The following is a 26207-nucleotide window of genomic DNA, read 5'->3' as shown; positions in this document are numbered from 1 at the left end:
GTTGGGAGGGCAGAGAGCTCTATGGTGACCGAGTGTGTCCTGTCGGTGGTGGTGCCCTGAAAAAAGCATTGTCCCCAGGGGCTGCAACGTGAACCACAACAACAGCTGCTTCAACCGGACCATGTGGTGATGAAGAAGGGCTCGCTGGTGCACCTTGCGAGTCGGGAGTGGCGTTGGAAACTAGGCCTCGAAACAGCCAGAGAGGCAGTGCGTGCCAGGGGGGTGGTGTTGACAGGTCCGTCCGCTACCTCTAAAATCCCTAAAAAAAGGGGTCTGCTATAAAGGGGTCTATTAAAATTAGGGTTTAATGTAGTATCTTGCTCTTATGACTGATCTTCTGAAACATACTGACTGTTTAATATATTTTTAAAATCCGTTGTTGGTATTCATTTAAAGAAGGATAACATTGAAAACAGCATGATGCTAAGCTTGCTTAGAACCACACTGTGCATTATGAACAATTCAGGTCTCTATTATACAAAGAATAGAGGCCCTTGAGAAGATGTACAAAAATCATAAAATATGAACCAGGATTAAGAGGATATCTCAGTAGCACAATCAACAGAAAAAGCATATTCTTTATTCCTTGTTGCAAATGCCTATTTCACTAACTGGACAATGCTAGCATTGTTCATGTTAGAGGTAAGTTAGAGAGAAAGCGGTCTCTTGGGACCAAATGGCAGCAGCAGCCAGATCAGTGACATTATAAGTGGCTCTGTTGTTCATCAATGGTAGGTCGAGGTGGGAAATAGTGATTAGTCAGGGCACAGATGGGCATTTCTATAGTAATGAGCAAAACTCCAGGATAGCGTATTGTCTCGCTGGTGCCAGGGTCAAAGATGTGCCTGTGTGACCACAGTACATTTTGAAAGGAGAAGTTGAGCACACAAGAGGTTGTTGTCCATTTTGCGACCATATTAAAATGTTTTATTCCATATGTTGTCAAGTTGAAACCACGGCTGTAGACGTCATCTGTTCACGATTCCTAAAGTAGTTAAAGTGAAAAGCAAACTCTGTTCCCGAAAGGACAATCGACCATTGACTTCACTTGTCTATTGTTTTTCAGCTCCCAGTTACCTTTTTCAGTAATACAATCTTTTAGAGCAGGATCTACAAGCTAGATTAGATGTATGAATGATTGAAATGTTTGAAAGATACAGCATGGATACCGGCCCTTCTGCCCACCAAGTAGATGCACATATTTACACTAATCTTATATTATCCCACTTTCTCATCCACACTTGGAGCAATTTATAGAGGTCAATTATCCTGCGGAAAGAACCTGGAGCACCCAAAGGAAACCCACATGGTAACAAAGTAACTATTATCTTTAGGTTGAAGAAAAGCCTCTTCCCATCAAATGTAACTATGTTTTTAAATGTTGTTTAATTTTTAATATTATATAAAACAATTGCTGAAAGTTTTTTTAAAATGTATTAATTAAATTAGGCTATCAGGCCCTTAAACAGTTGAAGCCGCTTTTGGGATGATAATCAGCCAGAGACACCAATAGCAAAAACCAATATGCACACCGGCATATTTTTGTCTGCAAGAAAAATACCAACTTAGAATAACTGATAATTTATTGTCTATTTATTTGTTGTTGTGTGGTGTCTAATGTAATGCTGCAGCAAGCAAAACTTCTATTCTTCCAGTTCGTATCCAGTGCATATGACAAATAAACATTCCTGATCTTGTATTTACCTTTTTAAAGTGATTTTCACAAATATTGTCATAGAATCTCACAGCATGGAAATAGACTCTTCAGTCAAACATGCCCATGCCAACCAAGATGCCCCATCTAGTTGTCCCATCTGCCCACTTTTGGCTCGTATCCCTCTGAACCTTCCCAATCTATTTTAAATGTTGTTATAATACCTGACTCAGTCAGCTGGCTCACTCAGCTAGCTCTCCCTGGAACCCATGTGATCTAACTTTCCATACAGAAACTTAACAAATGTCTTGCTGATGTCCATCTTGACAATATCTACGGATCAACCTTTATGCTTTGCCATAGAGCCACACCGCGTGGAAACCTGCCCTTTAGCCCACACTGGCCAACTTGCCCATATCCTTTAATTAACTCCTAGATCCTAGATCCCTCTGCTCTTCAATACTCACAAAAGCCATTCTATTCACTGTGAAGGTTCTGCCTTGATTTGACTTCTTAAAAAATAACTCCTTGCACTTATCTGCATTAAACACCATTCCTTAGCCCCAAACAATCAAGATCCTGCTGCAATTTTTTTACAACAATATTCGCTCTACTTCACTATCCACTCACTTTAGTTTCATCTAGAAACTTACTAATCATGCCTGGTATGTTCTCATTCAAATAATTGATATGGTTGGCAAACAGCAATGGGCCCAGCACCAAACTCTGAAGCACACCAATAGTCACAGGCCTCCAGTCCGAAAAGCAACTTCCACCATCACCCTCCGCTTCTTTCCATGAAGCCAATTTTCTATCCGGTTGGCTAGCTCTCCTTGGATCTCATGCTATCCAACCTTCCAGAGTGCCTACCATGCAGGATCTTGTCAAATGCCTTACGGAAATCCATATATACGTGTAGCTCTGCCCTCATCAACCTTTTTGGTCACATCTTCAAAAAATGCAATCAGATTTGAGAGACACAATCCCCCATGTACCTGCTGACCATCCCTAATCAGCCTTTGTCCATCCAAATGCACGAATATCTTATCCCTCAGAATACTCTCTGGTAACTTTCCAACCACAAATATTAGACTCACTGGCCTTTAGTACCTAGGCTGTTCCTTGCAGCCCTTTTTAAATAGAGACACAACATTTGTCACACACCAGTCTTCTGGCACCTCATAAATCTGACTCATAAATCTTACGCAGGGCTCCTGCAATTTCTTTTCTCTCTTCCCAGTGTCTTCAGATATATTTGGTCAAACCTGGGAAATTTGTTTACCTTCATATGCATTAGTACCTTCAGCACCTCCTCCATCTTGGGGAACGGCTGCTAACCAGCAGCCGTCCGTTTAATTCACTTTTTTTGTTGAAGTTTTGAGTTAGTCTTGTGTTTCGTCCGTTGGAGAAATGACTTTTTAATGTGGGGGGTAGGGGGCAGTTCTACTTCTAGGTCCCTACCTGGTCGGTGAGGCAGCTTTTTCTCCGGGCTGCCCGTCGACCCGTCCTCGTGGCCTACCAGCGGGCTTGGAGCGCCGTTTCCTGGCGGGGACCGCCCAGCACCTCGGCTTCGGTGGCGGCACAGCGCTGGGGCGCTATCGCGGAGCGGAGCGGGCGATGCCTTGCCTGGGTCGCCGCGCTGGATCAACGCGCTGGAGCTCCGGTGAGATGTGACCGCCGAGATCAACACCTCCGGGCTGCGGGGCTGCGGGTCTGCGGAGCGGAGAGGGTAGCGCCGACTCTAACATCGGGAGCCTGGGAGCTCCAAACCGGCGCGGCCTTGTCGGCTTCGGAAGCCGCGGTCCCCAGTCAGGAAGCGGCCGCTCCAGGTGGCCCAGCCACTGAATGGACTCTCCCGATGCCGGGGCAACACCACCCGGTGAGAACGGCCAGGAACATCGGGCCTCCGTAGAGGCAATAGCGGTGGCCTCAATAGGCCTGACTTTGGGTGAACTGGGGGTGGGGACTGGACATTGTGCCTTCCCCCACAGTGGTAACCATTGTGGGGGGATGATTTTTTGTCTGTAAGTGAATCTGTTGGTCTGTGTCCAAGATGACTGTCGGAAGGGAGAGTGGACACTGGCGCGCTTTAGCTGCCGCTGCTCTCTCTTCACATTGTGTTTTTGATTTTTCTGTTTTTGGACTGAATTTTGTTTTTAATTTGTGCTTCTGTGACGTCTTTTATTTATTTTATTCCGATTATATGTTTTATTATTCTTGTTAATCTCTGTAAGGTGTCCTTGAGATTTCTGAAAGGCGCCCAAAAATAAAATGTATTATTATTATTATTATTATTGACTGCCTTCAAGACACTCCATTGACTGCCCTAAGTTCCCCGGCCCTCATGTCTTTCTCTATGGTAAAAAACAGAGGAGAAATGCTCATTAAGGGTCTTGCTAATCTCCTGTGGCTCCACACAGATTTGATTCCTGAGTGGCCACATTTTCTCTCTGATTACTCTTTTTCCCTTAATATACTTACAAAATCTCTGGGGATTATCCTTAATATTATCTGCCATTTATTCCTGCCCCCTCCTGATTTCGTACTTTAGCGTGCTCATCGGTTCCCAAAACCTCTTCAGGAATACACTTGATTACAGCTGCCTCCACCTGCTCCAATGCCTCCTTCTTATACTAGACCCGAGCCTCAATTTCTCTCTTCATCGAAGTTTCCTTACGCTCTTCAGTCTAACAGGAACATGCATGCCCTGAACTCTTGTCAGCACACTTTTAAAATTATATCTCATTTTCCTGACATTACTTTTCCTTCAAACTACCTGCTCCAATCAACTTGAGCGAGTTCCTGTCTAATATCTTCAAAGTTGCCCTTGCCCCAATTTAGAATTTTTACTTGTTTATTTTAATTGAATTTGTTAATTTAACTGCCCTGTCTCTATCCATAACCATCTTAAACCTAATGGAACAGTGGTCGCTGGGCCCAAAAGTCTCATCCATAAACACTTCATCCACTTGCCTCTCCCAATTTCCTAAAAGTAGATCAAGTGTTGCCCACTCCTTTGAAGGGCCCTCTGCATATTGCCTGAGAAAACTTTCCTGAACACATTTGACAAATTCTGTCCCATCTAAATCTATTGCATTATGACAGTCCCAGTTAATGCTGGGAAAGTTAGAATCCCCTTCTATGACAACCATATTAGTTCTGCAGCTGCCTGCAATCTCCTGGTATATTTGCACTTCTAATTTCCGTTGACTATTTAGGGGCCTATAGTACACCCCCAACAAGGTGATCATCCCTTTCTTCTTTCTCAGCTCCACCCATATAGCCTCACTAGACGAACCACCAGTTATGTAATCTCTGACCACTGCCATGACATTCTCCTGAATCAATAAAGCAACACCCCCTCCTCTTTCACCACCACCTCTACCTTTCCTGTAGCATCAGTACCCTACAACATTAAGCTGCCAGTCCTAAACCTCTCTTAACCAGGATTCTTTATTGACTACAACGTCCCAGTTGTGCACACCTATCCACGCCCTGAGTTCACCTGCCTTACCCGTCAAACCTCTCGCATTAAAATAAGTGGAATTCAAACCAACAGTACTTACTCGTTCCCTACAATTCTCTTGCCTATTCTGTCCGCTGAACTTTCTTTCATCACCAACCATTCTGACTTCCAGCCTCTCATCTACCTTGGTCCTGCATAGGATCCCACCCCCCTGCCAATCTAGTTTAAATCCACCTGTGTAGGACTAGCAAACCTGTCTGCCAGGATACTGGTTCCATGCTAACTATCTCTAATAAGCCCCTGTCTATCCAAGTGGACAAGCATATGCAATGTAGGAGTAACAGGATAATTTGACACAGCAATCTGCTGAATTTAGTTGAATTTGACCCATTCCCCATGCCCTTTGCCCGTGTGTGCTTACTAGAATAGTATACAATGATTCTCCACGCAATGAATTCTCCATCCTGGGGATCAGACATAAAAGCATAGCAAGATCTCATTGGTAGCAAAATAGCACCACTGTGGCTCTATATCCAGTATCTCGAGGTAGTTTATAAAAGAACACAAGTTTGGAGCATCGCTTTGGTTCTTATCAAAGCAGGGGGGCATTAAAATGTCTCTGATAATTAAAACTATTGAGAATTTTGCTTCCAAATGACATATTCACTGTTAAAACTTCAAAGTTAACTTAACTTTTTATTTGCAACTGATAACATAGCTACATGCTTACTCTTGCAGTAGTGTGATCATTGAAATCAATGGCTTTTTAAATGATAATTCACAGATACACACACAATTATAACAACTATGATGAATCTGCATCCCAAAGAAACTTACTCTTGCTAACACTGTAAAGCCAGCATCTGTCAAATGTGAACATCGCGCTACCTCCAAGATCCTGAAAAAAAACATACAGCAGCCCCCGTAAATCATTTTAAAATCCAACTGTACCAGATTCAAAGTCTTTAATCTCTGCAGTTATTTATAATTCTTGATGAATTAAAAAATTGCAGCAATGTAGAAAATGAAATAATGGATCTCAATGATTACTATTTTATTGAGACAAGAAACTGCAGATGCTGGAATCTTGAGCAGAAAACCCAAAGTGCTGGAGAAACTCAGTAGGTCAGGCATCACCTGGGGAGGAAACAGACTGGCAACATTTCAGGTCAGAACCCTTCTTCAGACTGTCCATTCACTCAATGGCTGCTGTCTGACCTACTAAATTCCTCCAGCAGTTTTTTTTTAAATCACTATTTTTTTTCACTTGCCATTAATTTAGCTAACCCCAGAATTTGTTTGCATTAAGAGCAATTTCACACATTATGTCCAAGTATTACAAAACTGCAGTGACTATTAACAGATATATGGACCCCCCTTTGATGGTTTTAATTGAACCCAAAGTACAGACTATATTTCACAAAGTATTATGCAGCTTTGCTTTTTCCTAATGTACAAATATACTGACCTTTTAACACTTCCATTTTACAAAAAACTTTGAGGAGGATTACAAAAAGAACATTCTGGAAGTCAAACTGTTTACAATTATGGAAGTGTTTGCAACCAAAAGGCAATTTATCCTATTGTCATTGTGAGCATGATTAAATGTTCTAATTTAACAGTGTATGTTGAAAATAAATGGTGTGAACTTAGAAATAGTTTAGAACTTATTTTGAGACTCCACATAGCCAGAGTAGTAGGTTAGAGGGTGAAAGATGCACTTCCAGGTGATACAGTAAAACTGTAATGAAAAAGAGGGTGAAAATGCACTTCCAGGTAATAATGTAATAAAAAGAAACTGCAGATGCTGGTTTATACCAATGATAGACATAAAATGCCGGAGTAACTCAGCGGGTCAGGCAGCATCTCTGAAGAAAATGGATAGGTGATGTTACAGGTCGGGACCCTTCTTCAGACTCCTGCCTTTAGCCAAAAAAAAAAACAGACAAAAAATCAGTGCACCTCCTTGCCTGGTGTCATCTGTTACTGGCCCTGATTTCACCAGTTTTTATTGCTTCCAGTTTTTTTTCCACCCACTCTCGCTACTACAATCAGTCTGAAGAAGGGTGATGACCCGAAACGTCTCCTATTCGTTTTCTTCAGAGATCTGCTGATTTACTCCAGCATTTTGTATCTATCTATGGTATAGTAAGAATGCAGACCATGGTGGCTTAACTGTGCTGAATCTCAGCTGCAACAACAAGAAGGTTAGTGCAATTACTCTGAGCTGGAATAGCACAAGAGATGATACAATTAGCTTCAACCAATTAAGATAGGTGGTGATGATCTGGAAGACACTGATGTTATGGACAGGGGTGAATTGCAAATAATACTCATCCAGATTCTTGCTCAGGTGATTAGCATTAACTTATAAATGGCATAAACTACAAAAATCTAATAGTCCCAAAATTGAACCATGAATTTTCAATATTTTGAACAGTCATGCAGAAACCTCCTGGCTTCCAATACTGAAGACCAATATCAACAAGAACTAGATGATGGACAGCTGTACAGGAGTGAATCTCTCAGTTCCTTACTTTTTCAGACTTTCTATCTACATCATTTCTCAATCAGATATGATAAAAAAAAATGAACCACCACCCACTTCAGCAATTCAGTTCAGCAACATTTAAAAAGTTGAGAATTTTTAGAACAAACTAGTCTATTTCAGTCGAGCCCATCATAAAATTGAGTCTTCATTCCCAATCCATTATGTACTGCAGCCACTTACCAAGTTTATTTTTCAACACTTCCCAGGTCTGCAACCTCTCTCCCTTGGAGAAAAACAGGACATCAAATTCAAGAATAGACAGCATCAAGATCCCCCTTTCCCATCACAACATTTTGAGCTGCAGCTATTAACTAATCACATTGCACAGCTGGAGCTGCAGATGGACTCACAATAGAGCATCCGCAATCTCCTGGACACTGCGGATGGCACAGTTGTTAGCCTGTCAGCCCAAAAGTAATAGATGCACAGGGAGAGAAGTGATGAGTGACCACTAGAAAAAACAGTAGACACAGGCAGGTAGGACTGGAGTCCCTTGTGGCCAACACCAGCATAAACAGATATACACTGTGTCTACTGCTCTGTGGACACTGTTAAGGAGCTACCTGATCAGGAGAAAACAATAGTTGCTAAAACTGTAGCAACACATTTGACTCTGTTTCCCCGAAGAAAGAGAGCGCTATTTTGGAGGCAATATTGTGAAGGTAACAGACTAGTTTTGGGGCTTTTTTTGGGTGCCATCGATGAGGCCCTGAGATGGTATGTTGCCTACCTGTTGCCAGAGTCAAGAGTATCTCACAGTAGGTGCAGAATATTCTGAGGGGGAGGATGGTGAATAGTTAATGGTTAATGGACACGTCCGTACCAACGACATAGAGAGGAAAAGTAATCAGGTCCTGCAACCGCCACGGATGTAAACTTTGGATTATTTCTGATGCCTGGCACTCCTGAGCAAAGAAATAGGAAGATAGGTGGAAATAATATGTGGCTGCAGCAATGGTGGCAGATCATTGGGACTGTTTTGGGGGATAGGTGGGATCTGTGCAAGTGAAATGTAGATACAAGGAACTGCAGATGAGGGTCCTGCCCCTCCTCTCTTCCCGCTCCCACCCCCCATCACAATCAGTCTGAAGAGGGGTCCCAGCCCGAAACGTCACATATCCATGTTCTCCAGAGATGCTGCCTGACCCGCTGAGTTACTCCAGCACTTTGTGTCCAAGGCAAATTGGATCCAAAATTGGGTTGATATTAAGTGATGAGAGGCAAGGACTATTTATATGATTGGAAGTCTGTAAACAGTGGTACCCGGGCCCTTACTGTTTTCCATCCACATTTATGACCTAGATTTTAATGCAGGATTTGTAAATTTGCAAATGGCACACAAATGAATTACAAGCAGGATAGTCTCGGATTACAGAAAGATATTATAGGATGGTAAATTGGGCAAAGCAATAGCAGATGGAATTTAACCCTAATGAGTGGGAAGACAGTCATTTTGGAAGGTCAAATAAGGGTAAAGAATGAAGGTAAGGATAACAAGGTATGGAGGGCACGTGGGGAAGAAATTCCTCACTCAAATTAGCACTACAGAGATTCTCACAATAGTTATAATGTATCTAGTAGAAGACTTGATATAAAACTATAATCTAGGTGCTGGTAATTGAGATTAATCCAGATGGGTCTGAAGGAGCACAGCCAGTCAGAAAGCATCTGTTGAGGGAAATCGACAGTCAGTATTTCAGGTCATGGATTGAAAGATTAGTATAAAGAAGCAAGGGACTGGGGTGGGCGCTAAAACTGGATAGATACATTCAGGTGAGGAAGGGTCGGTTGGTGGATAGAGTCATGTGGGGGAGGGCATGGATGGCAACAGCTTGTACAACAGTCAAGAACCTTAAAGCTAAATAAAACAATGTAGTCCGCTTAACTGACAACCCATTTTCCCCCATAACATTAATTCCCTCCATCAACAGCACACTGCTTCGGCACATGTACACAATGCAGTTCTTGTCACAGAAACTTCTTTAGCATCTCCCAATTACACAAGCAGTAACGCTGAGGAAATCCACACATGCATGTTCCCCTCCCCTCCAAATCACATAGCATCCTGACTTCAAAATATAATGTCATTCTTTCATTATTGCTTGGTTTCCTGGAGTTCACATCCTGAAAATGCCGTGGAAATATCATCCCTGCAAGAACTGCAGCAGTCTTGCAGTGATGTTTAAGGCTGCAGGTCACCTTCTCAAGGCTCATTGAGACTAATCAATAAATGATGACTGTCCACATTTCAATATTGGAATAAAAAATAATTTTCGGCTCACAATCATGCAGGCAGCACAGACACAAAGAATACAGATTCTAGGAGAAAGCCATCACTAATTTCTAATAGAAACTATACTCCAAACCGCGGAGTGTCCCGTCCCAACGTCAGAGCTTCGATCATCCCGACGAGAGGGCCTGTACATGGGGCCGTCTGTAGCGGCGACTACGGAGGGTCAAGGCCCAACACGGGTGAACAAAAAGGAGGAAGACTGACTGAATTTTATTGCCTTACATCACAGTGATCACTGTGGTGGATGTTTATGTTAAGTTCTATCGTGAATTGTGTTCTTTTAATTGCATGGCTGCATGGTAACTCAAACATCACTATACCTTAATTGGTGTATGTGACAATAAATGTGAACTTGAACACAGGAAACAAGTGCAAACTTGCTCACTTGACCCAGTTCCTATGGACAAACTTGTGCTGGACAATGTGAAAAATAGTAACACACTCCATCGTTGCTTAGCAAAAAACAACAATCGCCACGATAAACAACTCATTGGAAGATTGTTGACAACAGTGCTAAGATAATTTCTTCAGTAAATTGGAGGCAAAAGTAGGAGAAAATCTACACCTGATGTCTAGATTATAACAATCTAACATCGTGCACTGTACACTATAAATGGATTTCTTACCATTTATAGAGTATTTTAAATTACATGATATTAATTTTATATTTGATCTGTGTATCAATTACCAAACCAGCACAATCTTACTATTAAAATCATTGCAACAACATCCAGAAACAACTAAAGTTAAATAAAATTGTGAAATCACACCAAAGCCTCTACTTCCAATGAAGGCTTAGGAAGTTCGGCATGTCCCCAATAACCCTCAAGAACTTCTCCATATGTGCTGTAGAAAGCATTTATCGGGATGCATCACAGCATGATTTGGGAACAGCTCCATCCAAGACGGCAAGAAACTGCAAAAAATTGTGGACGTAGCCCAGACCATCACACAAACTAACCTCCCTTAATGCATCGACTCCATCTACACATCAAACTGCCTTGGCAAGGTCCACCATCATAATCAAGGAGCAGTCTCATCCCCGTCACTACCCCTTCTCCGCTCTCCCATCAGACAAGAGGTACCGAAGTTTGAAAACGCCTACCTCCAGATTAAGAGACAGTTTCTTCCTAGCTATTATCAGGCAACTGAAACCGTTGTTTCACCAACTAGAGAGCCATCTAGCCTCCTATCTATCTTATTGGAGACTTTCAAACTATCTTCAATTGGATTTTACTAGAGTTTATGTTGCACTAAATGTTATACCCTTTATCCTGTATCTGTTCACTGTGAACAACCTGATTGAAAGCATGTATAGTCTTTACTGGACAGCACACAACAAAAAGCTTTTCACTGTACCTTTGCAACCGTGACAATAATAAACTAAGCTAAACTAAATAAACTAAACTATGTACAAGAACAAAACACTTTGCTAATCTGAAATGCCACCTAGTCATCATGTCAGTTTTCCTTAATCCTATCTCTAATGACATGCTTATGTCACCATTTGTTTGTATGGGCCTTTTTTTCCATCTTGTCATTAATTGGAAACATCCTCACATAATTTCCTTGTATTTTGTTTTTCTCTTTAAACTGGTTCCATTAGAGCTTCGTTCGCATGAAGTAATTTTAACCATCAAATTATCTCAACTTTTTGATTTTCCAATGAAAACCAGTGTTCAGAAAATAATTTTAATACTATAAAGGCTTAATTATATACCATAGAAGTGCAGTAATTATGTGATTAGATAACCAACTAAATAAATACATTCTTCATCTAAATGAAGAATGACCAACACTGCTTTTAATTTACTCCCTTGTTAATGTTGCTCAATGAAAACATTGTAAAGAAAAAAGTCTCATTTATACTGTGTTTTTCACAACCTTTGGACATGCCAAAGCACTTTATAGCAAATAATGCACATTGGTGTGGCCACCATTGTCATTTTGAAACTCCACGCAGAAATCTCCCACCAACTCCTTTATTGATTAAAGAGTTAATAACGCAATGACTTCCGGCATTATAAATTACTGTAAAGGAGAGAAAATAAAGTATTGATTTAATAAATCTAAAATATGCTATTCCAGAGATCATTGCACTTCCTCAGCATTGCATGGGAGCATCAAACCAGCATTTGTTTTCAAGAATATGCAGTAGGATGTGAATCTTCTAACTCTGATTCAAGAGTATCACCAATTGAGCCATGGCTGACAGCACAAAACTACATCACCCTCTTCAAAAATGGGTTGGATATCACACTGTGAAATATTTGGAATGTATTGTGACCTAAAGGTACTATGTAAATTGCAAATTATAGTTACTGCAAATAGTAGATAACTATAAGCGTTTTATTTTCAGTATTAACACTTGAACATCGGATCTGATTAGTACTCACTTTATTCTAGGACAATTCAATCCCAATGCGGTTATGGAAGCATCAGTAATATTTCCACATCCAGACACACAGAGAAATTGGAGTTTGTGGCAACCTCTGCAAACACTTACTAATCCTTCATCTGTGATTTGCTACGACAACAAACAAAATTTACAGATTATTAACTTCCACAAAATATCACATTGACTACAAATCAAATAGATGCATATTCTATAACTGGCCTTCTGACAGAATCAGGCTCAGAATTTGTGGATAATCACATGGCCACATCAGGTATTAACCTTTATCACAAACAGTGATGCCTCAAGGAAGGGTTTCCTCCCAAAAGGTCATAGAGTCTCTGGCAACTTGTTCCATGCACGCACCACCCTTTGTGTGAAAACGTTACCCCTCAGATTCCTATTAAATCTTTTTCCCTTCACCTTAAACCTATGTCCTCTGGTCCTCGATTTCCCCTACTCTGGACAAGAGACTCTGTGCATCTACCCAATCTATTCCTCTCATGATGTTATACACCTCTATAAGATCATCCCTCATCTTCCTGCACTCCAAGGAATAGAGCCCCAGCCTACTCAACCTCTCTCTGTAGCTCAGACCCACTAGTCCTGGCAACTAGTAGTGGTAGGCTAGAAAATAAGAAATGGTCAGTTCTCAAGCAAACAATCCCAATCTCTGCACACTTACACAACACTTGTCTGCTGAGTAGGTGGGGGTGTGAACAAAAATACTTGATTGATTTTGGATATCCATTTCTTTGGAAACTGTAACATGCTCATTTGGTGGTCCTTCATATACTGTGGTCCAAATAGAGAAGCCAAGTCCCAGGAAAAATTAATGACATTTCACACACAAGGTAATCAATGAATGGCATAATAACTAATTTCAGGTTCTGGACATTCCTGCTTTCAAAGTGTAAAATACATCAATAAAAGTATTGTGCAAAGAATATTCTCAAAATTCCATTATTGATTTCTGCTCCTAATAACAGCGTCTCCTTAGAATTACTTGAGTTTGTCAGTTAGTGAAGGATAATTGGATTAATTGGAAATGCATCATGCTCATCATGTCACATGAAGAGATTTCATAGAGCTGTTTTCATTGCAGACTCAAGTGCAGAAAGTTGTGGTTCATGATTCCAGAGCACTTCCTGGTGAGTTTATTGGCACAAATTTCAGGCAAAATCATAATTACTGACAATGGTGAGTATTTTATGTAATACATTACACATTTATGAAATCACCAAACATCGATCAAAGATGCTTCAGCAGTGGGAGCACAATCACCAAATAAAATCGATCAATATAATCTCATCAAAAATAATTAAATAATCAAACAGTATTTTTTTTAAACATCAAGAGATTAGAGTGGTTCCTTTAGAGATTAGGCATTCCATTGAACTCCAAGGGAGCAAATTTCTGTATATAGTCATTATTATTCCCAGTTTCAGAACTTCCCCTTAAAGGAAACTAATTAGTAAATTAGCAATAGCAAATGGAAAAGAAAATTGAGAATGCTAACTATACACAGAAACATGTGCGGAAATCCTGGGGGGGATGGGGGGGATACGGCCCTCCCATGGTTTGAGAGGTGGGGGATAACCCACCCCATGTTTTGTAATCCGGATTTTGAAATTTGGTGAAAAAGAATTGATTCAAATCTCCGCTTTCCACGAGACAGTGGGGGTGCCATTGTTAACCGCTTGTTAAAGTCTCTACCAACATCGTATTAACACGATGTGTCACCAATTGTGTTTTGACCTTCAAGTATTACTGAAGGTATTCACAGAGAATTTCTTAAAGCTGACTGATGCGGGTACAATTACCATTTGAACTAATTGGATGTATTGATGGATGGGAAAGATTTAAACGAGTATCGGATTTAAACGGGTCAGGTCATTAAGGGCTCCGGTCGATACGGGTTTCCTGGCTGGCTTGCAGGTAAGTCCCTCATTCACGGTCACTCGTGTTATTTAGTATTTTTTTCCCATCTTTCTCTCTCTCTCACTCTCTTTCTCTCCCCCCTCCAAGGTTGGTTCTTCTGTTTGCCTTTATTTGCTTCAGTTTTATTTGTTTAAGTGTTATTTATCACATTGTAGCTTTTGAAAGATTCAAGCCGATATCAGGTGCTTTTTAAGGGCTGAATCGGCCCGTTCGCGGGGCCTTTCACCGCCCGGCACGGCTTAAAATCAAACTGCTGCGTCAAGGCAATCGAGGCTCGCGATGTTGAAGCCCCCGCTGGCTGATTTTAAGCCGCGCCGGACTCATTCTCAACTCTCAATAGTATTTCCAAAGCAAACTACCATCTATCTTATGGTCACTTTCATGCCTGTACATTGAAATGATTTAAAAAAGAGTTATGGTTCAGAAGCTGGAGCAGTGGTGTACTGAGCTGAGGGGCTAAATGAATACGGGTGAATTGTTTACTTTTAAAAAAGGAATGCTTTTACATTAAGTTTTAGGACATTATGATAGTTTAAATGTTTTAAATAATTTTTATGACCATATGTACAGTTTTTAAATATCTCTGAATAGCGGTAACAGGGATGTAGGATTTAAGTTTGGCTAAACCAGCAGGAACTCTGGTTAACCAGTCAGTCATAGAATTATGCGGCCCAGAAGCAAGACCTCAGACCTAACTCCTCCATGTTGATCGGGTTGCCCTTTTGAGCCAGATTCATTTCCCTTCATTTGGCCCATATCCTTCTACATCTTTCTTATCCATGTACCTGTCACAATATCTAGTTAAAAGGTATGTATACCTTTCTCTACATTTCCTCCGGCATATATCAACGACCCAGCGTGTGAAAAAATAGTTCCCCGTGGCAACATCCTTGTGGATCTTTTCACACCCTCTCTGGATTAATCTCATCCTTCAAAAAAAACTGCAACATGACCAGAACTGCTCACAATATTCCAAGTACAGTTTCACCAACGTCTTGTACATTGGCAACATGATGTCCGACTAATGAAGGCAAGCATGCCATATGCCTTCTTGACCATGCTGCCTAACTGTATTATCATTTTCATGGTCCTTTGTCAGTCTCTGTTCTACAACACTCCTCAGGGATCAGCTATTCACTGAATATGTCCCACACTACGTTAACTTCCCAAATACAAGTTATATTCCATTTGACATTTCTTTATTCAAATACCCAGCTGATCTTGATCCCATTGTAATCATAGATAACATTCTTCATTGTCTGCTATACCACCAGTTTTGGTGTCATCTGCAAACTTACTAACCATGCCAACTACATTCTCATCAAATCATTAATATAGATGACAAACAACAGAGGAACCAGCTCTGATCCCTGCGACACATCACTGATCACAAGCTTCAATCTAAAAAACAATCCTCCACTACCAGCCTATGTCTCCTTCCACCATATATTCTGCATTCAACTGGCTAGCTCACTCTGGATGCCTTGTGATCCAACCTTCCAGATCAGCCTACCATGTGAGACTCATATACAATCTTGCTAAAGTCCACGTAGCCAACATCTACTGCCCTATCATTGACAATCCTCTTCGTTAACTTCTGAAAAAACAGTTAGATTCATAAATATGATTACCCACACTCAGCCATGCTAACTATACCAACTTTCATTTACAAATGCAGGTAGATCCTGTCTCTCAGGATCCCCACCAGTAATGTTTCTGCCACTGTTAAGCTCACAGGCTTGGCTTTGCAGCTTTTCTTAAATAAAATCCCAACATTAGCCACCCTCTGGTCTTCCTGTACTTAACAAAGATACAAATATTTCTGCTAGGACCCCAGTAATTTCTCCCTAGCTTCCCACAAAATCCTAGGATAAACTTATCCACCTTTACATGCTTCAAGACCATCCACACCTTTTCTTTCATTATGTGGATATATTTCAGTGCACTACTATTCAATTCCCTGAACTCAGTAGCTTCCATTCCCACAGTAAATACAGGCAAGACATGTTCACTTAACACCTCACCCATCTGCCATAGCTCCACACATAAACGAGCACACTGATCTTTAAGAAGACCTATTCTCGCAGATCTCAGCTTGGTGGATACAGTAGGGTGCAATGAAATTCCTTGTTAGCATGAAGCTCAGAGAATAAACATTATATAGTAATGATAAAAGCAACTAATGCAAAACAGCATAATGGTGCAAAGATTGTCTGAAGAAGGGTCTACACCCGAAACATCACCCATTCCTTCTATCCAGAGATGCTGCCTGAGTTACTCCAGCATTTTGGTGTAAACCAGCATCTGCAGCTCCTTCCTACACACGATTATAGTGCAATCTGAAGTAATACAAAATCAAAATACCGAAGTACAATAACATAGTAACCAAATGACTTAATGATTTTTCTGGCCTGTGACCAGTGGAGTGCCGCAGGGGACGGTGCTGGGTCCACTACTGTTTGTTATATTAAAAAAAACAATTTGGATGACAATGTAGTTTACATTGTTAATACATTTGCAGATAACACCAGATTTGATGGCTTAGTAGACAATGAAGAAGGATATCTAAGTTTACAACAGGATCTAGATCATTGGGAAGGTGGGCCAAAAAATTGCAAATGGAATTTAACTCTGACAAGTGTTAGGAGTTGTGTTTTGGTATGCACTTCCTGGAGCAGGACTAACACTGTGAATGTCAATTCCTGGAGAGTACTGCAGAACAGAGAGAACTGCACGTGCAGATGCATGTGTTCCCCAAAAGTGGTAAGTCAGGTAGACAGAGTGGTGAAGAAGGTGCTTGCACACTTGCCTCCATTGCACCACACTTTGAGCACCGCATGCAGTTCTGTTTGCCCAGCTGTAGAAAGGATGTTAATGTGGTTGGAAAGGTTCACCACATGTTATTTGGACTTGCGCTTTTCAGTTCAGTTCAGTTTAGTTTATTTCAGTTTAGTTTATTGTCACGTGTACCGAGGTACATGGAAAAGCTTTTGTTGCGTGCTAACCTGTCAGCAGAAAGACAATACATGATTACAATTGAGCCATTTACAGTGTATAGAAAGCTATTTAAGAGCGTGAAGCGATTGTAATATACGTTTGGGAGAGGTTGGATAGTTTGGGACCTTTTTTTGTAGCATAGGAGGCTGAGGAGTGATCTTAATGAGGTGTACAAGATCATGAGGTACATGGATAAAGTGAACACTCCCCAGGGTAAAGGATTCTAAAACTTACATGGCATAGGTTTTAGGTGAGAGAGGAGAGATTTAAGAGAGACCTTATGGGCAACCCTTTCATTCAGAGGGTAGTCCGTATCTGGAATGAGCTGCCAGAGGAACCTATAGAATGTGGATACAATTATGACTTTTAAAAGACATATGCACAGATATATACATAGGAAGAATTTGAAGGCTATGGGCTAAATGCAGGCAAATGGGACTTGCCCAGTATACCAACATGTTTAAGAAAGAACTACAGATGCTAGAAAAATCAAAGGTAGACAAAAATGCTGGAGAAAGTGAGCGGGTGAGGCAGCATCTATGGAGCGAAGGAATAGGTGACGTTTCGGGTTGAGACCCTTCTTCAGACTGAAACGTCACCTATTCCTTCGTTCTATAGATGCTGCCTCACCCGCTGAATTTCTCCCGCATTTCAGTACACAACATGGTCTGTACAGACATAGTGGGCCGAAGAGCCTGTTTAGCTGTATAGCTCAATGACACTTTAGAAGTTTGAAAGTTGTGGGGAAGAAGCTGTTCTTATGTCTGATGTCCAAGCTTCCAAGCACCTGTATCTTCTTCCAAAAGGTTGAAGAGAGAAAAGGGAGTAGCTTGGATGACAGGCATCCTTAACGATACTTCCAGCCTTCCTGATGCAAAGCACTGTGAAATGGACTGGATGGAATGAAGTGACATGCCTGTGATAGTTGGGCAGTGTTCACCACTCTCTGCAGCTGCAGGTAATCAAGAACAAAGTGGCTGCCATACCAGTTTGAGATGCATCCTGACAAAATACTACCTGGCTTCCCTTTTACTCGTAATGTACTCAGAATCTTTCAGGTTTCTCTTTCACCTATCTGCCAAGTATATCTCATATCGCTATTTGTCCTCCTGAGTCACTTCTTAAATGAATTCTGTATCTCTTATTCTCGCAAAGTGATTTACTTGATCCCAGCTGACTATACCTGACATATACCTTCTCCTTTTTCCTGACCAGAGTCTCAATATCTCTCGTTCCCTGGTAAATATCACCAAGGTTCCCTAGTGCTCCCAGCCTTGCTCTTCACTTTAATAGGAACATGCTGACCTTGAACATTCCCTGTCAAACTTTTTTAAATGTCGTACTTGACAGATATCCCTTTACCCGCTAACAGCCACTCCCCAGCAACCTTTGCAAGTTCCAACCTAATCCCATCAAAATTACCTTTGCCCCAGTTTAGGACTTCAACATTAAGACCCGTCCAATCTTTTTCCCTAACTATTTTAAAACTAATAGAATTATGGTTACTGGTCCCAAATTGCTTCCCCATCGACCCTCAGCCATAAGAGATCGAGTGTAACCCTTTTTCTAATAGGCCCATCTATATATTGCTTGTGGAAACCTGTCTTGACATATTAGATATTTTCTACCCTATCTAATCTCTTAGTTGTATGGCAGTCCTAGTCCACAATAGGAAAGTTAAAAACACCTGCTATTATTCTGACATTTATCTGCAATCTCACTACATACATGCGCTTCTAGGTCCTGATAATATTGGGAGCTTATAGTACAATCCCAAAGAGATCACCACCTTCTTATTTCTATGTTATCCCCACATAGCCTCGCTGGACATAACCACAGCAATATCCTCTGTAAATACTATAGCCATGTTCTCGCTGAACATTATCACAGCTCTCACTCCACTCTTATCACCACCTCTATCACACCTGCAGCTGCCAGTCCTGTCTATCACTCAGACATGTCTCTGTAATAACTATAATCTCCCAGTCCCATATACCTATCTATGCCATGAATTAATCTGCCTTACATGTCAGGCTTGTTACATTAAAATCGATGCAGTTTAGCCTCAGAAGCTTCTTCACTCATTCTCTGGCTATCTGTTCTATCTACTGTTCTTGCTGACTGTAACTTCTACCGTTTCTTTAACTATCTTTTCTGCTACACCGCGCTGGATTCCATCTCACCGCCAGGCTAATTTAAATGTTCCCGAGTATTCAAGTAAATCAAGATATTGGTCCTCCTCCAGTTCTGGTGCAACTAATCTCTCTTGTACGGGACAACCTCTGCCATAGATCTCAATGTTTTGGGAAACTGCAAAAAGATCTGGGAAGTCTACTGGGAAGCAATGATTCTTCCTCTATGTTTCTAAGTTGTGGATTACTTACAGCAGGCAGGTGAAAGCACTGAAAAAATATCATTTACACTTTCTTTGCAAAGTCCTCCAAATTAATTGGAAGGATAGGTGAATCACTGTCAATATTCTATCCTAGGCACGTTGAAACCCTAACTATTTTCAATCGACTACACTTGGGCAGAACACATCAATCGCAGGCCTGATACAAAGCTTTGTTATGGGAGAAGATTATAGACAGAAACAAATACGAGTTACCCAAAGTTTCCTGGATAAAGCACAGCATCCCTACTGACTCCTGAGAACCTCTTGATCATGACAAATTGCTTAAGGAAAGCAGTACTCAGGGAGATATTGAGAACCTTCATTGAGAATAAATTGGAAGCACACAGAAGTCCTGGATGTGTAATAAAAGGAGCACACCACCTCATCAATTGCCCACCTGCCTGGCCGACCCATCAGCCTCATCGTTACCCATATACAGAAGAATCTACAGTGCCCTTATTGGCCTCATTAACCACCTCATACCTCACAGAACCAGATTTGAAAAGTTATCCTCCGTACCAAGGACTTCTCAAGACCTCACTCCCACCAATCCTACTTTAGTAGAGATATTGTTTTTTATTAAAATATTGATTTTGTCAGTAACAAATATATATTTAGTTTTTGATGTAAAGAATTGAGTAAAATTAAGAGTAGTGATTATATTATAAAACTATTTCCATAATTGACATCAATATTAATCAGAATCTTTGCAGTCAATCGGTCAGATACAAACACGAGATCTAAAATTACTTAACAAAGAAAAATGTAACTCTAAAAATTTGAATAAACCAATACTTACTGAACATGCTTGCAAATTAAGTGTCATTAGTTCTGGACACTGGATCTGAATGTGTTTCAGCGAGTCATCATCGAGCTGTTGGAGAAACATACCCATTTTACTCTCTTTGCAACAATAGATCACAATCAGATTACAACAGTGATCTAGGCAAGTCTGAATGGAAGCACGATAATGAATGTTACTTTCGTCATGTAGTCAATAATGATCTTTGCAACAGGAGCCACAGGTCGTTCCGCTTTAACATGTATTGAGCAATTCAAAAACATTATTTGTATTACGAGGGTCTAATTGGGTAAAATTCGATTTTGATTGGGAACCAGTCATAGATTCAGAGTCATCTAGCAAGGATACCGGCCTTCAGCCAATCCATCCATGCTGACCAAGATGCCACATTTAAGTTAGTCCATTTTCCCGTGCCTAACCTATATTGCACTCAACATTTCCTATCCATGTAGTCCAAAGGTATTTTAAATTTAGTTACTGTACTTGCCCCAACTACTTCAACTGGCAGCACATTTTATCAACTCATATATACAAGTACTTGTTATGCTGCTGCAAGTAAGAATTGCATTGTTCTGTTGTCAGTACATACGATAATTAAAGTCTCTTGACTTGACTCGTTCACTATACTCACTACTCTGTGTGAAAATGTTGCCCTCGGGTTCCCATTAAATTTCCCCTCTCTGCACCTTAACCTATGTCCTCCAGTTCGACACCCCTCCCCTGTGCGTTCACCCTATCTATTTCTCTCATGATTTTATACACCTCCTCAGCCTACTTGCGCCAAAAAATGAAGTCATAGCATGCCAACCTCTCCCTAAAGCTCAGGTCCTTGACTCCTGGCAACTTCCTCTCTACACTCTTGCCAGCTAAATGACAACTTTCCTATTGCAGGGTGAGCAAAGCAGAACACAATACTCCAAGGACAACCTCACTTACGATGCATAATGTCACAACCTCTATGCTCAATTCCCCAACTGCTGAAGGCTAGCATGTCAACAGACGTCCGCCTATCTACCTGTAACGCCACTTTCAGGGAAGTATGTGCAGTTCTTGTACTCCTGGAAAAACACTTAAAAATGACTTTGTAATTTTTCTTATTAGAACACAGCTGATACTTTCACCATGGGTTGCCACAGATATTGATAAGCAGTCTCTCTGTGTAATGATGTACTCTTAAACAGTGTAACATGCAGCCTTTAGTATTTGTTAAACTAACCATTTTTAGCTTGCAGTAACAAAAATAAACTTATACCTATTAAAAATACCTTTATTTTTGAAAATCCTGCAAGGAATTATTATGAGACTGAAACGCCCCCTTTTTACTCATTAACACGATTGTACCCTTTATCTGTGCACTGTGAACTGCTCGATTGTTAATCACGTATAGTCTTTTATTTGACTGGATAGCAGCCAAACAAAAGCTCTTCACTGTGCCTTGGTACATTATTATTTATTAATAATAAACGACACTAAGCCAAAACTAAACTTCCTCACTAAAACTTCCTCAGTGGAACTCAGTTTGAAATCTGCTCAGACCCACCATAGCTCCAAATATTAGATCTTATTTTAAATATGGAGACACAATGAGAAGACAAATGTGTGTTCTCAATGTCAGAGAAAGTTCAGATAAAGTGTGGCACCAAGGGATTTAAAATACATAAAATTGAAATTGAAATCAGCGAGTAAGCAGATTTGTTGATAGTATCACACCATGCACAAATGAAGATGGTAGTGTTTATTAAGTTATCCTTAGGCCTTCACTGCAGGTTCCTGCAATGAATTATCTTCAGTTGCTTTATCAATGATCTTTTTTCTCTATTATAAGCTAGCACTTCTCCATAAAGCATTTTCATCAATATCCTGGGAAGAGAGAGAGTCAGGGATTATTATCATTGACCACAAACTCTATTGGACCAACTCAGTAAAATGTGTACTTGTGCAGGTCAGAGGCTAGGTATTCCATGGTAATGGAGTTGACTTCTTGGTTCCCAAAGCAGTCCCCCTAACTGCAAGGTATGCATCAGCTATTTGATGGAAGACGCTACACTTGCCTGGATGGATACAGCTGCTTCAACATTCAAAGTACTCAACACCAGATGTCAACATATTCAACTTGATTCTACAACTGGCACACCTTGGCTGTATTAATCACTAGTTTAGTTTAATTTAGAAACACAGCATGAAAGAGGCCCTTCAGCCCATCGAGTCACTGCTGACTAGCAATCAACCGTGCACTAGTTCTATCCTCTACAATAGGGACAATTTACATAAGTCAATTAACCTACAAGATAACAAAATCTTGTGACCTGGTGTTGAGATAACAACCTTTCTCTCAATTTCAGCAAGACAAAGGAGATAGTGATTGACGTCAGGAAGCAAAGTGGTACACATATTGATGGCACTGAAGTAGAGATGGTTGAAAGCTTCAAATTCTTAAGTGTAAATTTCACCAACAACCTCTCCTGGACCACCCATATTGAAGCAATGGCCAAGAAAGTACGCCAATACCTCTACTTCCTGAGAAGGCTTAGGAAGTTCGGCATGTCCCCAACAACTCTCACCAACTTCTACAGATGTGCCGTAGAAAGCATTTTATTGGGACGCATCACAGCATGTTTGGGACCATGTGCAGGGAGGAACTGCAGATTCTGGTTTACACCGAAGATAGACACAAAAGGTTGGAGTAACTCAGTGGGTCAGGCAGCATCTCAGGAGAAAAGGAATAGCTGAGATTTCGGGCTGAGACCCTTATTCAGACTGAGAGTCAGGGGAAAGGGAAACAAGAGATATAGACGGTACTTAGGATAAATGAATGGAAGATATGTGGAGCCCTCTACTAACACTCTCCGCCGCATAGCGAGCTGGTCTTCACTCTCTACAATCCCCGTTCCAGGTGTTCACTGGCCCTATCCCCGACCTCTATCTCACTACATTGACGACTGCATCGGGGCTACCTCCTACACCCATGCAGAACTCATAAACTTTAACTTCACTGCTATTTTCCATCCTGCACTCAAATTTAGTTGGACCATTTCCAACACCTCCCTCCCCTTTTTTGATCTCACCGTCTCCATCACAGGAGATAGACTATCGACGGACATCTATTACAAACCTTATGATTCCCACATCTATCTAGACTTCCCCTGCAACCACAGGAGATGCAACACCTGTCTCTATACCTCCACCCTTGACTCTGTCCAGGCACCCCAACAGTCCTTTCAGGTTAGGCAGACATTCACTTGCACCTCCTCCAACCTCATCTACTGTATCCGCTGTTGCAGGTGTAAAATCCTATATATCGGCGAGGCCAAGCGCAGGCTGGGCGTTCGTTCCGATGAACACCTTCGCTGTCCGCCTCGGTCTACGTGAAATCCCAGTTGCCAAACACTGGTTTGGGAATAGCTCCATCCAAGACCACAAGAAATTGCAGACAATCGTGGACGCAGGCCAGACTATCACACATACCAACCTCCCTTCCATTTACTTCTCATGTTGCCTCGGAAAGGAAACCCACAGCATAATGAAGGACGAGTCGCACCCTGGCCACTCCCTCTTCTCCCCTCTCCCATCGTGCAAAAGGTATAAAACAATGAAAAATCACACCTCCAAATTCAGGCAGTTTCTTCCCAGCTATTATCAGGCAACTGAACCGTCCCACAAACAACTAGAGAGCTATCCTGTGCTACTATCAACCTCATTGGAGGCCCTTGGACTATCTTTGATTGGACTTTATCTTGCACTAAGCATTATTCCCTTTATCATGTTTCTGTACACTGTGAATGGCTCCATTGTAATCAAGCATTGCCTTTCCTCTGACTGGTTAGCCCTGAACTCAAACCCCATGCGGTCACAGGGAACACATACAAACTCTGTACAGACAGCACCCTTAGTCATGATTGAACCTGGGTCTCTGGCGCTGTAAAGCCAATTCTTGGAGGTTGTCCTGTAAAGTGGCAGCGGTAGAGTTGCTGCCTTAAGGGCCTGTCCCACATTCCCAAGTTACTCACAAATTCTCCCGAGTTTTCCCTTTGATTCAAACTCGGAGAATTACGATAATAGCCAGCTATAGGTACTCGGGGCTATTTTTTTTTACTCGTGGACATTTTTCAATATGCTGAAAAAACGTCCCGACTTACCTGATGCCCCGAGTACCTACGGCTGGCATTACGTGCCGCTACGAAATATCTACGGACGCCTACGGCCTCCTACGGGCTCGCTACAGACATTCTCCGAGTTTGAAGCAAGGGGAAAACTCGGGAGAATTCGTGAGTAACTCAGGAAAGTGGGACAGGCCATTAAGGCAGCAACTCTACCGCTGCCACCTTACAGGACAACCCCAAGAATTCAATAGCACCTCCCAAATCTGCAACCTACACCGCAGACAGGACAGATGAAGCAGCTGCAGCAAGAATAAAACAATTGAGGGGCAGCACAGTGGCGCAAAGGGTAGACCTGCTGCCTCACAGCACCAGAGACCCGGATTCGATTCTGACCTTGGGTGCTGTCTGAGTGGAGTTTTCACTTTCTCCCAGTGACTCCTGGTGCTCTGGTATCCTCCCACATTCCAAAGCCGTGCGGGTTTGACCTATGTAAAATTGCCTCTGGTGTGTAGGAAGTGGATGAGAGAGATAACATTGAACTAGTGTGAATGGGTGTCATGGATAGTCAGCAAGGTCCCGGTGGCTGAAAGGCCTGTTTCCATGCTGTACCTTTGAACTTGAAACATCACAGTTATTTATCATTTCAACATGGAAATGGATAGTTGATTGTCAATGGTCAAAATCAGCACAGTAGGTCCGTACTGACCCTGGTGGCAAACGGCTGCCTTCTTGAGGCCATGCAGGAATGAGCAATAGATGTCTAAAATGAAAAATATCACAATATACATCCCTTCACTGACGTCTAGTTGTATAATTTCAACATGATTGAGAACTTTAAAAAATTTTGCCCGAGAGAGGCATACTCAGTTGCCCAGCATTTTTAAGGCAGAGATAAAATATTTTTTGAGAGAAACAAAAACAGTGCAGGATAGTTGCAGAAGGGATCTAATTGAACGGTGAGCAGCGACATGGGGCTGAATAGTGCATTTCAATAGACAATAGACTGCAGGGGTAGGCTATTCGGCCCTTTGAGCCAGCACCGCCATTCAATGTGATCATTGCTGATCATCCCCAGTCAGTACCCCATTCCTGCCTTCTCCCCATATTCCCTGACTCCGCTATTTTTAAGAGCCCTATCTAGCTCTCTCTTGAAACTATCCAGAGAACCGACCTCCATTGCCCTTTGAGGCAGAGAATTCCAGACTCACAACTCTCAGTTGGAAAAAGTATTTCCTTGTCTCCGTTCTAAATGGCTTACCCCTTATTCTTAAACTGTGGCCACTGGTTCTGGCCTCCAACATTAGGAACATGTTTCCTGCCTCTAGTGTGTCCAAACCCTTAATAAACTTATATGTTTCAATAAGATTCCCTCTCATCCTTCTAAATTCCAGAGTATACAAGCCCAGCCGCTCCATTCTCTCAGCATATGACAGTCCTGCCATCCTGGAAATTAACCTTATAAACCTACGCTGCACTCCCTCAATAGCAAGAAAGTCCTTCCTCAAATTAGGGGACCAAAACTGCACACAATACTCCAGGTGTGGCCTCACTAGGGCCCTATACAACTGTTTGCTCCTATACTCAACTCCTCTTGTTATGAAGGCCAACATGCC

General features: G+C 41.5%; 1 protein-coding gene across 1 annotated transcript in view; it reads right to left on the bottom strand.

Annotated features, from left to right (window-relative positions):
* fbxl2 (F-box and leucine rich repeat protein 2) overlaps window positions 1-26207 on the bottom strand; it is a 111055-nt gene that overhangs the window by 23506 nt on the left and 61342 nt on the right. Inside the window, exons 9-11 of the mRNA XM_033019988.1 lie at window positions 20492-20566; window positions 12361-12491; window positions 5958-6018 (exon numbers count right to left, since the gene is read on the bottom strand). Coding sequence (XP_032875879.1) covers window positions 5958-6018; window positions 12361-12491; window positions 20492-20566 — 267 coding nt within the window. The remainder of the gene's footprint in view (window positions 1-5957; window positions 6019-12360; window positions 12492-20491; window positions 20567-26207) is intronic.

Source organism: Amblyraja radiata, chromosome 4 (genome assembly GCF_010909765.2).
Source record: "Amblyraja radiata isolate CabotCenter1 chromosome 4, sAmbRad1.1.pri, whole genome shotgun sequence".
Taxonomy (NCBI): Eukaryota; Metazoa; Chordata; class Chondrichthyes; order Rajiformes; family Rajidae; genus Amblyraja; species Amblyraja radiata.
Note: the sequence above shows the minus strand (reverse complement) of the source record. Positions and strands in the feature narration are given on the sequence as shown.